This window comes from Acipenser ruthenus, chromosome 31, assembly GCF_902713425.1.
Source record: "Acipenser ruthenus chromosome 31, fAciRut3.2 maternal haplotype, whole genome shotgun sequence".
NCBI lineage: Eukaryota > Metazoa > Chordata > Actinopteri > Acipenseriformes > Acipenseridae > Acipenser > Acipenser ruthenus.
The window spans coordinates 7,965,277-7,981,897 of record NC_081219.1 but is presented as its reverse complement, the minus strand read 5'-3'; the positions used below and the strand labels follow the sequence as shown (position 1 = coordinate 7,981,897).

General features: G+C 38.7%; 2 protein-coding genes across 3 annotated transcripts in view; one reads left to right on the top strand and one right to left on the bottom strand.

Moving 5' to 3' along the window:
* Window positions 1-245: 245 nt before the first annotated feature.
* On the bottom strand, window positions 246-9,972 carry LOC131696530 (protein myomaker-like). Of its 2 annotated transcripts, none has more exons than XM_059005355.1 (6): window positions 9,737-9,972; window positions 7,316-7,430; window positions 5,680-5,828; window positions 3,463-3,579; window positions 2,560-2,700; window positions 246-1,946 (listed from the first exon to the last, which is right to left on the bottom strand). In XM_059005355.1, exons 1-6 carry the CDS (start codon window positions 9,869-9,871, stop codon window positions 1,824-1,826), a joined length of 780 nt encoding a protein of 259 aa, XP_058861338.1. In that variant the 5' UTR covers window positions 9,872-9,972; the 3' UTR covers window positions 246-1,823. The 2 variants fall into 2 exon arrangements, with proteins under 2 accessions (XP_058861338.1, XP_058861339.1); XM_059005356.1 differs by having other exon boundaries at window positions 1,842-1,946; window positions 2,523-2,700; window positions 9,737-9,971.
* A 5,874-nt stretch (window positions 9,973-15,846) lies between these two features.
* The window catches only part of LOC131702898 (ADAMTS-like protein 2), a 76,310-nt gene continuing 75,535 nt past the window's right edge, over window positions 15,847-16,621 (top strand). Inside the window, exon 1 of the mRNA XM_059005353.1 lies at window positions 15,847-16,118. The gene's annotated coding sequence lies outside the window, so the exon portion shown is untranslated. The remainder of the gene's footprint in view (window positions 16,119-16,621) is intronic.

Genomic DNA, 16,621 nt, shown 5'->3' with positions numbered 1-16,621 from the left:
AAGCCTTTTATTTTTAAAAACAGTACAGCTCTTCATATAGTATAGAGCATGTAGAGCCAACATCACTGAACAAAGTACAATAAACAGGCAGTTAGCATGTCACTGCAGTGTGTTTAGATGAAAGCTATCAGAAACAGCTTGGGGAAAATGACTAAATCACTGAGGGTCTGGTAATTGGTTAGATTTTTTTTTTTTTTTTTTTTGTTGCTTTACCGCTTTGTTCAGACAAAAAATAAACAAAAAGATTAAATTTAAAAAGCAAAATATATTTGTATTTAGTTATGTTACAAAACATTTCAAAAGTTAAATTACAAGTGAATAAATCCAGCCTGTACAAGCATACCTTAGTAAAAACCGGGCAAAGTATAATAAAGCCTAGTGAAAGCTTGGTAAAACATAGGTAAGCCCAAAGAGGTATGGTAAAGCATATTAAAACATGGCAAACCATGGTAAACTGTAACCAAGGAAAAGACATAGAAAAAGTGCTAAATTACCATGGTAATCTTTTATAAGACAGTATATGCTGTAATTATATATTACAATATGAGATTTGTGTTTTCAGTTTACAGAGAAATGTCAATTTGAGCTCTGGCCAGAGCTTATACCAAAGTTTTTGTGTAAATCAGTAACATAAGACTACATTATGTTTACATAAGTAGAATTAATGTAGAATTAGAAACAGATTTTGATGGAGCCATTATCCCTAAATTTAAACTCCTGTAACTCTCACTGTAATAGCAGGCTTAGTTTCAAGCTTACACCATACCAATTACCATAACATTTGTATATACAAGCAACTCAGAGTGCTTTACAAAGCGAAGACATCTCTACAGAGCTAAATAAACAAAAGACTTATCAAATAAGGTCTTTAACCCAGCCAAAACTGTGAAATGTCTCAGTGTTCGGAATCAGGTTGGGAACCACTCAACGCCCCAAATCTTGAAATCTAGGGAGTACCAGAAGGATGGCTCTTGCTGAGCTTGAAGTCTGCTTCACTTGCTGAAATACGCTGGACCCTGAACAGTTTTGTAAACAAAGAACACGTATCTTAACTGTACTGTAATTCTTGATATGTATTTTTTGTATACAACTGTAAGTCGCCCTGGTTAAGGGTGTCTGCTAAGAAATAAATACTACTACTACTACTACTACTACCAATAATAATAATAATAATAATAATAATAATAACATAATTTGAAACGAATGCTCTACTTTACTGTAAGCCAATGCAAGCTCCAAAGAAGCGGAGAAATGGGATGGAAAGATCTGGCTGTGTGTTTTACATCAACTCAAATCTGTTTTATATCAACTGCAATCTGTTTAGTCTGTGATCCAGTATACAGTAAAATCAAAAAGCCTTACAAATGTCTTTGTATACAAAAACAGTACCTGTAGGAGTATGCTCTATAATATAATACAACTGATTTGTTTATTATTAATTATCTATAAAAGCAATTCTCGCTGCGACAGACGATTCTCAATTAAAATTATCTTAATAAGACAATATAAATAAACAACTATGTTTACAAAACATATGAAAATAACATTCAAACATAATCACTCTTTACAATTTAGGATTTCTACTCCTTATGAAAAAATAGTCACTATGGGGAAGGAGTGTGTTATATACAGTGCAATTCTCTTAAATTGCATTGTTGAGATTTAGCTTCCCCAGTGTACAGGCAGTGAGAATGTGAGCACACTGGTTTGTCCTGCACCATACCACTCTGTAAAACTTAGTTCAATGCATTTAATATGGAATGTTGCCTAGAAAAGACAAGGCAACCCCACTCCCCAGTCCCTCTCTCTGAAGGTCCTGCAGGTTATTTGGTTTCTGGCTGGGGGTGGCGGAAAGGTAGGCCTGGGTCGCAGGCCCGAATCCAGGGACGTTTAGTTGTTGAACTCCAGATTGTTTGAATCCTGTCTTTTATCGCTGGCTTAGTCCCCTGAAATGTAAATGTCAATTTGTCAATACAGGAATACTGTATTTATACTGTTTTTACTGTGCATATACTTTAGCAAACATTGAGAAACCATAGAATCTCAAGTTGGACTGAATATTTTCATAGTTAGACTGGAATGGTTCAAACCACAATGAAATGGGAGCCTTCATTTCCACCTCTGCAATATATCTCATATATCAATCTGGTCAATTACTATGATTTTTTTTTTAAATCTTATTTTAACGAGGGTGTGGCTAGTTTTGCTTCAATGTTGTGATTATAAGGACTTCAATTTCGGAATAGTCAATTCCTTATTTGTTTAATGTCTTATTCTTTGTGTTTTGTATAATTCTCTATTGCTTTCGGAATGGTTGTGAGTTATTTTCTATAGAAAATCACACAAAGGGGACAGAAAACACAGTGGTCATTTTTCATTATCACTTCACTTCAGAAATTCAGCTTTCAGGAGTCTTTTCTGAACAGAAAGTTTTTGCTAGAATAGTTCGTAAATTAGGTAAATAATAATCTAATCTGAAACAACAGATTTATTTTCAGTGGAGGATCACTGTTGCGTGTCACCTCTACAGTCCTGCAGTGAATAAAAATGGCTTCATACACAGCAGCAGAGAGTGTAACAGCTGAGCTTCGCAGGGTTCCCTCCCGTTCCTCCCAGTCTGTTGGTCTTCGGGAGAACCAGGACAAAGGCCATGGCCAGGGACACGTGATAAAAACTGTGAACGTAGGTGTAATCCCATTCCTGCGAGGAAGACAACCAGTGAGAAATACTTAAGTTCTAGTTTTCTGCCATAGATGTAACACAGGATGGACCAGCCACAGTGCCAGCACAGTGCACAGCTATGTACTGCCAGCACTCCAAAAGGAAACTTAATCCAAAGTGGCTGTTCACTATATACCTTTACTGCACAGCTCACTATACACCTTTACTGCACAGCTCACTATACACCTTTACTGTACTGCTATAAACACGGTGTACTGATCTATCCTATGTTACATATGTCTATGGCAAAAACTAATGAGAAGACAGTATTTTTAAAATAGTTACTCCTGTATGTTAATTTTACATACATTTACACTCAATAGTTTTTATTATTGTAACATTAACATGGGGTTTCGCATTGTGAAAGTAAATGCCTTGAAAATATGCAAATCAGTTTTGTTTCTTTACCTCAGAATGAATGAATGTGTGTAAATTCAGGATATATGCAGAAACAGGAAGCTAAGCCCTTCTAAAAACAATCTTAGAGATTTTTGTATTCTTTCCTTAGAACGTTCATATACATTTGTAACATTCTATAGAAATATTCTGCATTATTCTATAGAAATATTCTATATTCTACAAGAAAAAAACAGACTCAACAACAAGGGCTGCTACTGAGGTCTTCATCAGATTCTGTAGTGTCAATTTTTTTTCTGAAATTGTCTTTACCCGGTATTAATGGTAAAATGAATACCTCTGCTGGCTTGATATAAGCAGAACACCTTGAATACCCAGTCGTACCTCGAAGTAAAACCTGAGCATGAGAGCCAGTGCTCCGAAGCAGAACCCCGGCCCCACCTGCTGTGTGTACACACTCTTCTCAGGGTATAGGCCTTTCTTATCCTTCATCTTCCTCAGCTGGAACACAAAGGCACACATAGATAACCCTTTTCATCACACTGTGCTACTGCATCGCCGGGCCTTACTCATTAAGTAGCTTTAAATGACTTTTTCTGAGCTGGGTATGGCTAGCAATTCAAAAGGACATTGTTCACTCCTGACACCAGGAGGCGCTGAAGCTAGGTGAGGGCTTTCCCTTAGCAGGATCTGCAGGACTGTGATGTTTACCGGCCGCCATCTTGGTAAGGATAAAACATCATGAGTGTTCCAGGCTCTGCCCTCTGCTCAGGCCATAGGTGTTGGGCTGCTTACAGGGAGGAGCTTGGAGTACTAAAGGGAACACGTTGTTTGATAGCCCTCAGTCAGAGGAGATCAAAAGGAGGATCTGACTGCTGACAGAGTGCTGTTTATGTTTGTTTACTTGCCTGCTTGTGTTTTATACTGCGGATACTTTGTTATCGCAGACCTCTAAGGAATTGTTCGTCCTTGCTGTGAGCAGAAGACTTCTGAAAGGCTTTTGTAAAGCACACTTCAAGAACAACACCACCTGAACGTTTGGCTTGCAGTCCCCCTTTGTTTGTAAATATTGGAAATAAACGCGTCACACAAGAACTCAGAATGATTGCAGATATCATAGATTACAGATCTTTACCGTAGGCTAGAACTGAAGAGTAGCCACTGAACTCATCGACACATCATCTTATCACAGCTGGACACAGTGATTCAAAAGACTGCTATGCTGCTTCAGGATTAAGAAACAAACAGTAAACCTGAAGTCCATTTTAGGTAAAAATAATACAGTCAAAGTATTGGTGTCTTAAATAGATCCAGTTGCTGTCAGCCTGTGCTGGGTTTTTATAGACCAGCTGGGTAACTAGATAAAAAAAGAAAAGTGTGTTCCAATTCCAAACTGCTGGCTAGTCCTCAGCTCACTCTGAGAAACCACTGGAGTGGATACAAGTGCTTCTGAGAGTGTGACCCGGTATATACTGCATGTAGGGCTGAGTCAGCTTCAGGGGCTAGCAGCCAGGACAATCATGGGGGGCCCCACTAGAATAAGTTAGGTTATAAATACACAGTAGTAAAAAATAAATGTAAAGCAAAAATTCATAATGGTACTGAATATGTCACATTAAAGTGGCATGGTCTAGTTCATGTTTAATTTTACAACAATTGCAAATAACAAATTGTATTCTTACCCTTTTATCAGGTACCTAACAATAATTAGATCTACTGATCTCTTTAGTTTGCATTCTGATTTTAGGTGAAAGTCTTTTTCCAAGCAGAGTAGCAGTGGAATTCATCCAATGTGCGGGTGGGAGGAGGGAATGGCCCATGCTTTAGCCCCTGCCCAGGGATAGCTAGGAACACAGCTATCTAAAAATACAGTAAGTGTTCTGAAAGACTTTGTTCTAAATGATATGAAAGTCCAATCAGTCTAATGTTCTAATCCAGAGTATAAAGACAGCTGATAACTAAAAAATACACTTGCCTCAGAATGACGTGCTTGCCTTTTTTCTGTCCCATGAGATTCTGACTCACTCTAAAGCAGCCCAGATGGTCTTCCATATAGATCAAAATGCATGCAAGCATAATCTGGTTAGTTTACTTTTTGCTGTCTAAAACTTTTAAATAGAGGCTCAAGAGCTGCTGTGATGTTTTTGAAACTGTTGCACAACTTCTGGTGAGGTCGATAAATGAGTATTTTGTCATTTCTAGCGAATATGAACATCTGATTTTTGTATCCGAATACATGTCAAAAAATATTTGTTTGAATATTTGGATATTTGTCCCAGCACTAATTTATAGTGTGTATTTAGATTTGGAGGTCAGATGATACGATATTGTTAACATTATGATCTTTGGTATGCTTATATTATTACAGAATAATGTAAAAATGGGGCTATAATTATAAATATTTGCAATACCAGATTGTAAATAGCAAATAAAGGAAATAAATGAAATTGTATTATTAGTAATATATAGGATGATTCATGAACATGTGTACTGTATGACTGTCTGGTGCTCAGTTATTTGAGGTCAGTCAGTATTGTGTCTGCCTACAAATGGTAACAATCTCTTTAAAATACCAGGCTCAAGCTGCCAATGACTACCTACCCATTTGACAGTGATCATCAGCACAGCTGTCCCAATTGGCCCCGAATAGACACCGTACCCCCAGCGATCCTGATAGATGCGCACACCGGCAGTGAGAACACCAAACATCGTGAGGGTGGACCTTTTTGGTTCGTCAAAGTCTCCTAGAGCTTTAAAAACAACAGAATAACCAGTGGAATACGTACAGCAAAGAGTACAGCTATTTACAGATCTACTAGTATAATAATATAAGGAATAATGTACACCCAGCTGTGGATAATAAGGCTGTAATTCTATTCTATAAATATATGATTAATCAATGTCACCAGAAACCCACGATATATTACAGTCTTATATGTACAGTTTTGGTGTATATTTTTTGTTATAATAATTTTGTTAGAAACTGGAGAACTAGCAATGTTTATTTTGATTAATTGAAGAAATGTTGAGAATAACATTGGAAAACAGAATTTAAACGAAAGTTTATTTTTTAGCAATTCAACAATTAAACGTTTTTATTTTATTAAACATTTTTGGGCAGGGGGAGGGTAACTACATGTATTATTGCTAAGAATGGGAGTAGAACATTTGCTTGGCTTATTTGGAGGGTGGAGTTGGATAGTTTCCTCTGCTTTCCGAGGGCAGTCAGTCGAAACTGCCTGACATCGGAGTGCAAGTGGCTGAGGTCATTTCTTACTAGATTTATATTGCTTATTGTTTTTTTGTTGAGTTCTTGCTTTATTCCGCTCTTTCACAAATAGAAGTTTTACAATCAACCTAATTATACCCAGGAAATCTTATTATACACGGGTCTCGCGCCACCTCCATGTGTAATAAGACTTAATAATAATAAAAATAATAATAATAATAAATAATAACAATAATATACACTGTTTATTTTTATCTCAAACATTTTAATCCTCTCGTTCTTAATAATTTAATAACCAGCTTACTAATTTAAAAGCCGCCTAATCAATTCAGATGAGTTTGTTTTTAGTGCTATCCTGCAGTATTGCAGCCTCTCCCTAAAAGTGCTGATCATGTATATTGTAGGCATACAGAAGCTGCTTAATCAGTGCCTGCTTATTAAGAAAAGTTGGTGGTGCATTCTCTGTAGAGTTTGACATAATAAAAAATAAAACCAATTAATTGGCATTAGTTAAACTTAATTATACATCATATGAATTAACTGCAACTGCAGCTATTGAAATTAACATCAAGTCATACCTTACATACCCTGAACATATCTTCCACTTCTTAGTTGATTATGAACAGGGGCTTATATTTAGTGTGACAGTCCTTCTACAGTACACTTTACATAGAAAAAGCATTGCAAAGTATAATAAAGCATAGTGGAAGCATACTGAAGTATAGGTAAGCATTGTTAAGCCCCCGAAAGGTGCGGTCAAGCATTTAAAAAACCCTTGGAAACCATACAGTAAATGCATAGTACTGTATAACCGTTTAATAAGCATGGATAAACTGGAAAATGACTGTACAAATTTACACTGATAACCTTTTAAAAGGGAATTACTCCTGCTAGACTGATTGGCCTGGGGGGGGGGGGGGGGGGGGGGGTGACCTTATTGCAGCAGAGTTGACCTTTTCTTTTTGCGGCTGCTAGTTGCTTATCCAATATTAAACCTACTGTACTTACCTATAAGAGTGACCCACATTGAGATAGCTGTCCCATAGACGCTGAAGTACTCCAAAATCTCATATCTCATGAAGCACAATATGGACAATCCAGGGCCATCACATGCATGGTAAATCTGAAAGAAAAAAATAGCATGGTGTTAAAAAAACAAAAACAATCGGCTTGTAAGAATGTACTAACACACGCACACACACACACGCACACGCACACACGTATATATATATATATAGTGACAACCTGCCCTTTACAGAACACTCCCACACTTTCATAAGGTTGGATTGGTGTGACAGGGCACCTGTGTGTATTGTATGTTTTTGTATTATTATTATTATTATTTGAATGTATGGTTTAGTGTGTAAAAACACGTTGTTTTATTGTTATTATTGTTTGACAGCCTGGATGGGGTTAAAATGCCCCATCCAGATAAAATCGTGAGAATGCGCTGTGAACAGCGAGTGCTTATTGATAAACTGGCTGTTGACCACGCATATGAGAAAACCTTTGCCAAATGTAAAAACCCACAGCTTGGATTGAACAGGGTTGGTGTGTTCAGAGGTGGAACTGGAGTCATGAGTAGAAGAGAAATCTAACGTGAAAGCTAAAGTAAACGATTGCTACGCGTGCTGGGTATAAACCAGAACCATACTTGTTTGTTTGTTCCGTGTCTGTTTTGTCTATTTATTTTGGCCATTATGCCATTTTGTTTTGTAAAGTGTTTCTGTTTTGTTGAAACCTTTTATTTATAATTCAACGTGTGCATCAGGTCTTTCATACCCTGCAGTACTGACTATCTGTGTCCACTCTCTTCTGGGTCTGACATCACCCACAAAGCTATCCGTGACACTTGTTCATTTAGGAAAGGCTTCAATACATTATTTTATGCTGCTGTTGCTAGACTGGGATATTATTAGGAGCATTACAGTAACAGTTTTGTGATGTGGACACCTGTGCCCTTGGACCTTCAAAACACATTTCACTCAGACCACCACAGCTGCAAGATAGAAGAGACTTATTTAAACACGAGCTTCACACAATCATTTCTGAAAACAACTCCTCCCACAATGAATTAAACTTGTATTATTAATGAAAAAACTGAAATCCAGAATTGCCAAATTAAAGTCTATTATTTTTAAACTGAGCATGAAAATACAAATGATATAATTTAGGACAATGTTAATATTTTAAAGCTAGGAAAAGCTTAAAGCAAATCTCATGTCCTCAGAGATTTTGTAACATGTTTTACAGAAGGAATCATTCAGGGTTTACCCATTCACACAGCATGCTTTTTGATGTATCAGCAAAGAAGGAAGTGAATTAAAAACAGTACACAGGCTATTTAAATATGAAAGCAATACTGGGGATCCTATTGCAGCTGGATGCATGTTCCAGTTCACAGGACCCCTTATTAACAGCCTGCAGAGTGGGGGTGTTTTAAAAACCTTTTTCTTAGAAGACAAAAATGAAGTCATTTACCTTGGTCTTAATAAAACCTGCATAAGTAAACCCTAACAGACAGCTTCCCTAAATGTAAGCTGCTCAGCTGCTGAGTAAGAGGACACATTTTATATTATACAGTTATAATAAACCTGGGTTCTTTGTCAGCCAAATAGCCACGACACTTGGGTTTTGGGAGCCATTCATTATTGGAATAATATCGATACTAATACTAATACTAATAAGTCTGTTAATGAGCAGTACACAGGAGTACAGTCCCACATAGACAGCTTGCTTATGAGCAACTGCACAAAAAGAATGCACAGGCCAAGTGTTGCAAACCAGTAACTTAAAATGAAGGAGTGGATAAAGTAATGAAATCTGCAAGCACAAATATCCCACTGCGCTATGAACTTTAATAGAACAACCTGACCCCCTATAACTATCACTGTTTAAAAAGGGTTACTTTCATTTTCATCTGACATAAGAACTCTGTGTTGTCACCTTACAGTACAGTAAAACCTTGATCAAGAGTAATAATAATAATAATAATAATAATAATAATAATAATAATAATAATAATAATAATAATAATAATAATAATAATAATAATCTGAATAACCCCATGGCAGCCTGTCATGTTGTGTGCAATGCTCTTCTTCCCCATTGTAATGAGAAAATGCTGTAACACCTTCAGCCCTCTATCTTTGATATTTACAGTACAGCACAGTACAGTTCTCTGCATTATACAGGTAAAGGTCCTGTGGTGTATTATAATGTTAAAACCTGTCTTATGGTCACCTTAGCTACGCAGTCACAGTAACAATAGGGTTCACAGTATTTCTAGATATTCCTGGACTGGGAATATTATATTAAAATTGAACAATAATAAAACAATTTGACATTCATTAAGTCATTTGACAAACACTGTCTCATCCATATTAGTACAGACACTGAGGTTTCAGTAATACGTGTATTTGTCCTTACCGCAATGAAGAACATAGTGAAGAAGTACACCATTGCCTCCATGTGAAAGCCCCGTTTGGCTGCCACACTGATCGCCGGCATGAACGCCAGGCTGCTAACAGTGGGCAGCAGCATTTTGGCAATTATCGAACCCATCCTGGGAAAATAGATGAAGCACAATCTTCTCCCAGCTTGTGAACATGCAAATCCAGCGATGGACTGAGCGTGTATGGTGTTGTATATGTGTGTGTTGAGCAGTGCTGGCAAACAGCTGTCCCGAACAGACCTTTAAAATTTAAATGCCTGACACTGAGTCCTTTATATGGTGGGGCATCGGGGCCACAGCAGCTGCTGAAGGGCTGAGCTCAAACACACGCTGGCTGCAGCCACAGCAGTCCATTCCTGAGTCCCTTTAAATTCAAGGCATCCCTCTGAATCAAGGACAGTTCAGGGGTATTTGGGAAAAAGCCAGTAAAGTACAGCATGCCCTTCCACACTGGAGAAAGGTGAAAAAGTCAGCACCTTTACCAAAATGTAACTCTAAATGTACTGCTTAGTAACATCTTCACTAGGGGTAGAACGACTGCTAACGAGTGAGGTAAAAAATAGTCCAACAGGTCGACTAGTCGCCTCTTTAAACACACGTATTTCATGACTGCTGCTCTATTTGTGAATCTACTGTTTTGAAACACTTTGCTGTTTGTGCTCTAAATTTTAGAACAGCTTGGATTTTTTAAAAACTATTTATTAATGTTCTAAAATGTCATTTATATGTTAATGGATTGCAACCACAACTACACTTCCGTTCACAATGACGCTTCACAATGACTTCACAATCACATGACGTGCGATTAGTCGACTACTAGTTTCTGAGATTGACTGTCACTTTTCTATTCGATTAGATGTCAAGTCAACCATTCGGTGCTACCACTAATCTGTACCACCACTAATCCAAGTACTACTGCAGAAGGTAAAAAGTAGTCAAATTAAACTGTACATTGTAAGTGCTGTTTTAGAGCTGTAAAAGCCATTCAAGACACAAAACATTTACCCAAAATTGGGAAACATTATTGAAATTTCAATACACACACCAGTGTATTATACAACCTCATCATAACCTCCTGTGATCTGTACTTTACATTTTTGGCTATATAGCCGTGCATTGGGTTTACCTTTTTGTTTGCTTCCCTGTACTGTGTGGTTACTGACAGCAATGAGTCCAGTCAAAACCAAGGCCTTTCTCTTGGTGGGCCTGTAAACATGTGATAGTAAAGCTTTAAGGGTAGATTGTGCTGACTTTCATACACCCATTTCTGGAAATGTAAAATCAAACAGGGCACAGACGTGGGTTGAAAATCAGGTCAATGGGTCAAATTTACAAAGCCTTCGACAATGAACAAAATCTGAACCGCAGCTTTTTTAAAACCCTGAACCACGGGAGGCCTGTTTATCTCAAAGCATTCTGGTATTTTGTCCAGACTATTACTTTGTAGGAATGGCATTATGAAGCTGTGTGCTGTGATGTGGGTGTGGACAGGAGTGCAGCCTATTCCAGACTGCCCAGCTGTCCCACCTGTCGCTCCCCCTTCCTCCTTTACAGTGAGCCTGCTGGAACACAATGTACCCTCTGTGCAGGCCCTCTCACCCTGGGGGTGGGGTCAGCCTCTGTAACCAGACCCTGCTGGGGACCAGGACTGCCTTCACTAATACACAGACTCACAGGTTCCACAGTTCCACCCGCAACACTGCTTTTTTGCTGGTGATTCTGAGAAGTGGTCAATTCCAACCCTTTCTCATGCCCTCTGACCACATGGTATCTTCTTAGTGTCACGTCTGCCAGATGTTTGTGGGCAATGTTAATTGAAATGAATCTAGCAATGTTGCAAAGAGACAACTTTGGGCTTTTAGGGTCTAACAGAGGTGGTGTTTTTAGATGATTGATAATGTGATCAAATGTGAACATGGAGAACGAAAGTGTTGCGTGGAAATACTATCTCTTGTTCTTTAGATACAGTGGCTCTGAAATTATTCAGACAGTTATTTTAAAAATCAAGGGTGTAAAACGTCAGAGTTGTCTAAACTAATGTATTCTTGTTGTTTTTAATCAATTTGCATCAATTTCAGCGATTTTTTAAAATCCTGAAGTTTAAAGCATCCCTGTGGCCTTATACAGTAGCTTTTGAAGCACGTCTGACCACCAAGTTCTACTGGTACACCAGAGTGTAACCATGAACCTGTCCCCAGCCTCTAGGTGTGAGAAATACATCAGTGAGAAACACCGCATAGAATAATGTGGAATTTCTAACATTAGGGGTAGAGGGGTGCAGTGGGACTGTTAATGGTTATACTCTGGTGTAGCAGATGTATGTGGTAATTATACACGATTCTGAAAGCTATAGTGAAGCCACAGGGGTGCTTCAAACTTTTTAGGATGTGATGAACTAAACAGAAAATGTCTAGACGAAGAATGAATAATACATTAGTTAAGATAACTCCTGAGTTTCAAACCCATACCTCTCTAAGTGTACCCACAGTAAAATTGTATTATGTTCAACAGTGGAATACAGTCCCTTCTCAACATTGTATTGATTCAACTGAAATGTGTCTTAAAAATAGACTCGGGCTCCTGGAGAAGCTAACCCGGTAAAGGTGTGGTCATGTGGTGTGCAGAGTGAGTCACACAGTCAGGGGAATGCAAGTTGAAGTTCTGGCTGTGCGAAGTTGCTGATCTTCGCTGGGGATTCCACAGGGACTGTCAACTTGCCTCTAGGCCTGTTTCTCCTGTGCTACAGCGGACTCTACTGCCCAGGTGAGCAGTGAGCTCAAAGCGAACACTTGCAGGGCTAGTATTTGTCCTCCAGAGGCAAGTAGCTCATAAACATCCGCTCTCGAGCTTGTTTGGACATCTTAAATTGAGGTAAGAATAGGGAGTTTCAAAGCATGTGATTATCAGGCTGACTGGATTTCAATAGGAAAGATGCCAGCTGACCTAGAGAAATAGTTAAACATATTAACATGCATAAACGAGACAGCAGCAATGATTGCTTTTGTTGGAGGATGTATTATTCATAACCCTGGTCTTGATAGATTCAATGCTATAAGCTTTCATGAGACCAGACTGAAATGTGGGTAGGATGGAATGGTATTTTAGTGATCTAAGTGTAACACGGTGGCCCACGTCACTTTATTTAGGCACGTTTGATTTTGACTTTGTAGTATATTCACGTTTTGATTTGTCACATTTGATTTACTGTTAGTTAGTTTGTTTTATTTTAACACTTTTAAAAGCACGCTTAATTTTGGCACATTACTTCTTGTAGATTTGCACAGATCTCACTGTCATGTTGATGCTCTCCTGTTCTCAGCCCCCATAGGTGCTAATTGAATAATTTGAAGAAGCTGAGCACCTGGTATAAAAGTTCCTGATTTCATCCGTTCGAGAGATTGGATTTTGTCGTTGTGATGTGAACCTGGGTTTGTCTGGAGTGGAGGTTGGACGCACAGCAGCAGGAGCAGAGAAGGAATTCGACTTGTTTGTGTTTGGCGGTGGGTTGGGGAGAAAAATGAAAGAAACAGCCGCGGACATTTAGAGCAAGGCTCCTGCTGTGCTTCCTGTCGCCCTCCATGTCTGTGTATGTTTTTAACTGTTTTAGAAATGAGTATTTTAAAGGCATTGTGGTTTTAGAGGAGTGCTGGAGACAGGGAGCTTTTAAAGTATTGGTTTTTATTGTTGTTTTTAGTAAGCCCCGTCTCCGTGATTGTATTGAGCAGCACTGCACTTTGTTTTTTAATTATAATTAACCATGCATTGTTTTTATTGAACAGTGCAAAGCCCATGCCGTGACTGTGCATTCTAGACTTGTCCTATTTGTTAAATATAGCTAATCACCTGTATTTAATAAAACAATGTTAATTGCCCTGCATATTGTTGTGATCTTAGTTTATTTCTTTCTGGTATTCTGTCTGACTGATCCCACCCTGATTCCACGAGTGCCCCTCCCGGGTGCTACATGGCTGGGCAACCAGCCAATAATTTGCCAAAGAGATTTGAATCTTATGATTGTTTTTTTTTTAAATATAGGTGTAACAGCTGTTTTTAGTACTAGTGGTACAATTCCAGTCCAAGGGAGCAGTTAATGGTGTGAACAATGCTCTCTCATAACCTTTTGGAACCGGATTATTAATGGGGTTTCATAGCCTACACGTGGAAATAAGCAGCATTCTCCATTTCTAATTCAATAAAATTGAAGCCACAGAGATGTAGTTTATTATCACACGAAGAAGCAAAACAAAAATGGGAAAACCACACAGACAGCCAGTTAAAACCAGAACTCTGAACCATTCTGAATCATTGTAACTATTTCATTGAGCTTTTTGTTCTCCACAAGGTTGCATTTTTATATCTTAACTTTTCAAAAGAAGTTTTTGGTTTTGACCCACGAGGTCTTTGCTTGTTTTGTGCTCACTCAGCCTGCCCTGACAGTGCTTTCGTACCCATTCTCGCTGGGACCTGAATGAATCGGCTTGCAGAGGAACGGGAGGGCAATTATGGCAACAGCGTGCTCATGGAGAATGGTGTTCAGAAAAGGGCTTGTGGCAGCGAGAACACAGATTAGAGACAAGGTCTTGGGTGGGCATGTATTTGGGCACTTTAATGTTTAGAATTAGGTGTAAAACTGCTCTAAGGACAATAAAGATTCAAGGGCACCTTTTCACAAAAGATCATGGGTGTTAATTCATTGGGATCTTTTAAAAACCAGCAAGAAAAAGGGATCAATCAGCCATTAGGAACCAGGTGAGGATTGATGAGCCAAGTCTTGTTTGGAACTTTTCTTTTGTTCACATGCCAATCCCTATACTGGTCATTAAACTCTGTCCTGGATACATTCTCCAAACCTTGGCAAATGATTCAAACAACTTTCCAGTTCCTCTAGCTCTGTGGAGGTGGGCATCCCTGAACACCAGATGATGCATCTCAGTGGAGCTATCCCGCAGACCTGCACAAGAAGGAGATTCCAGCTCCATCATTGGGTGATATTGGTCAGGTAATAACATTATATAGTAAGTCTCCTTTCTCCTTGTGTATGGGGGCTTACAAAGTCTACTGGTATAGCACTTAAGCTCCATGTCCTAGGGCCTACCCAGGATTAGAGTGCTCCTCCCCTCAAGATCCATATTATTATTATTATTATTATTATTATTATTATTATTTATTTCTTAGCTGACGCCCTTATCCAGGGCGACTTACAATTGTTACAAGATATCACATTATTTTTACATGCAATTACCCATTTATACAGTTGGGTTTTTTTACTGGAGCAATCTAAGTAAAGTACCTTGCTCAAGGGTACAGCAGTGTCCCCACCGGGGATTGAACCCACGACCCTCCGGGCAAGAGTCCAGAGCCCTAACCACTACTCCACACTGCTGCCCCATAGCTAAGAGAGTGTGTTATTTGTGTTCCAACATATAGTGAGTGCCAGTGAAATGGCAAAATAGGGGAGCCATGAGCATGCCACCTTATAAAGGGCCATCCCAGAATCAGTCATCACTGTATTCTCACTATACATCAATGTGATACAATATACAGCCCTGATACCGAAAGCAGCGGAAAACTATCACTAAGCACATCTTTAAAAGTTGTGAATTTAGTGATCATGAAAGGTGAAGGACTGTAGCACGGTCTCAGATCAAGCACAATTCCAGCAGGTGCAATAGGAGCTCCCCCTTGTACTTCTGTGAATTCACTTGTGGCCTGAACTGGTTTCGAACTTCAGAAAATGAGAGGCATGAGGACTGGTAAAATTGGAATTGGTCAATTACTGCATTAGTTCAGTCTTATCCCTGTAATACAGGCTTTATTTCTGTATTTGATTTTTTATTATTATGGAAACCAGACATTTGTGGTCCCCAGGGCAAACATTGGATCAGGGGAAATGAACTGCAGGGGCTTGGAGATGGGTTTTTAAGGCTGGGAAATAGAGATGCAGTGTTTTGGAAAATAGATTTGAGAGGTGAGATTAGGGATGTGAAGCAGGAGGTCTGCTTTGGGAGTGGGGAGCAGGGGAGCTGAGTGGCTGACTGGGTTTTCATTGGGAAACTGCACTTCCTCCCTGTCTGTCTGTGAGCTCTACTCAGAGCCGGAGAGCTTGGCTGGAAAAGTCACAAGGGCTCTGTGCGACTCCAAGGAATCAGCAGCCTGAGCCTTGGCACTGGGACTGTGTTTTTATAGGCGTTCCTGTGCCTTCTGCCACTTTCTTTCCTGCCTGCTATTTTAGGAGAAAGGGATGCAGGATTGCACCTTGCACTCTAACAGCTTGCTGGGCAAAAACAAAGAAGTCAGCTCCCAAATAAGCCTCTTTCAAGCCTTTCTTTTCTTCTAAACCAACAGTCTGCTGTGTAGGTAAGTGAGTAAATATCTGTTTCTGTCTGTTAAACTTTCTTTTTTCCATTCACAAAATAAGGTATATTTTCAGCACAAGTAAACTTTTCTGTTTATGAAACACACAGAGAGACACTCTAAAACCCTGGAGTTGATTCGCAGTGGACAGGAAAGTGGAGGTGAAACTGGTGTTTAAATACACTGCTGCTGGTTTAGGAGCTAAGGCTTGCAGTTGAAATATAAAGTTTTTACATTACATTTTACATCTGTATTTTAGAAATGTTGTATCTTATTAACCTGTGGTGGCAATATCAGGTTTATAGGTGATTCACCAAGGAATCAAATTTTAGTTATGAAAAATGTGTTTATTTAAATTTTATTAACAAAAATCATTTACATAAGCAGTGTTTTTTTATTTTTGAATACTATAATCTTACAGCACCAATACATTAAAAATCAATCTTTTTTTAAAGAAAAATCTGTATTTGCAGTATTTGTTTCAAAGTTGGCCAGTATGTTAAGTA

Bases quoted from the DNA above. Each gene is read 5' to 3' on its own strand.
- LOC131696530 (XM_059005355.1), bottom strand. From the start codon at position 9,871: ATGGGTTCGATAATTGCCAAAATGCTGCTGCCCACTGTTAGCAGCCTG. The intron at 7,431-9,736 runs GTAAGGACAAAT...TTTTTCTTTCAG, and splicing joins TCACTATGTTCTTCATTGCG to ATTTACCATGCATGTGATGG. The intron at 1,947-2,559 runs GTATGAAGCCAT...TTTACATTTCAG, and splicing joins GTTACACTCTCTGCTGCTGT to GGGACTAAGCCAGCGATAAA.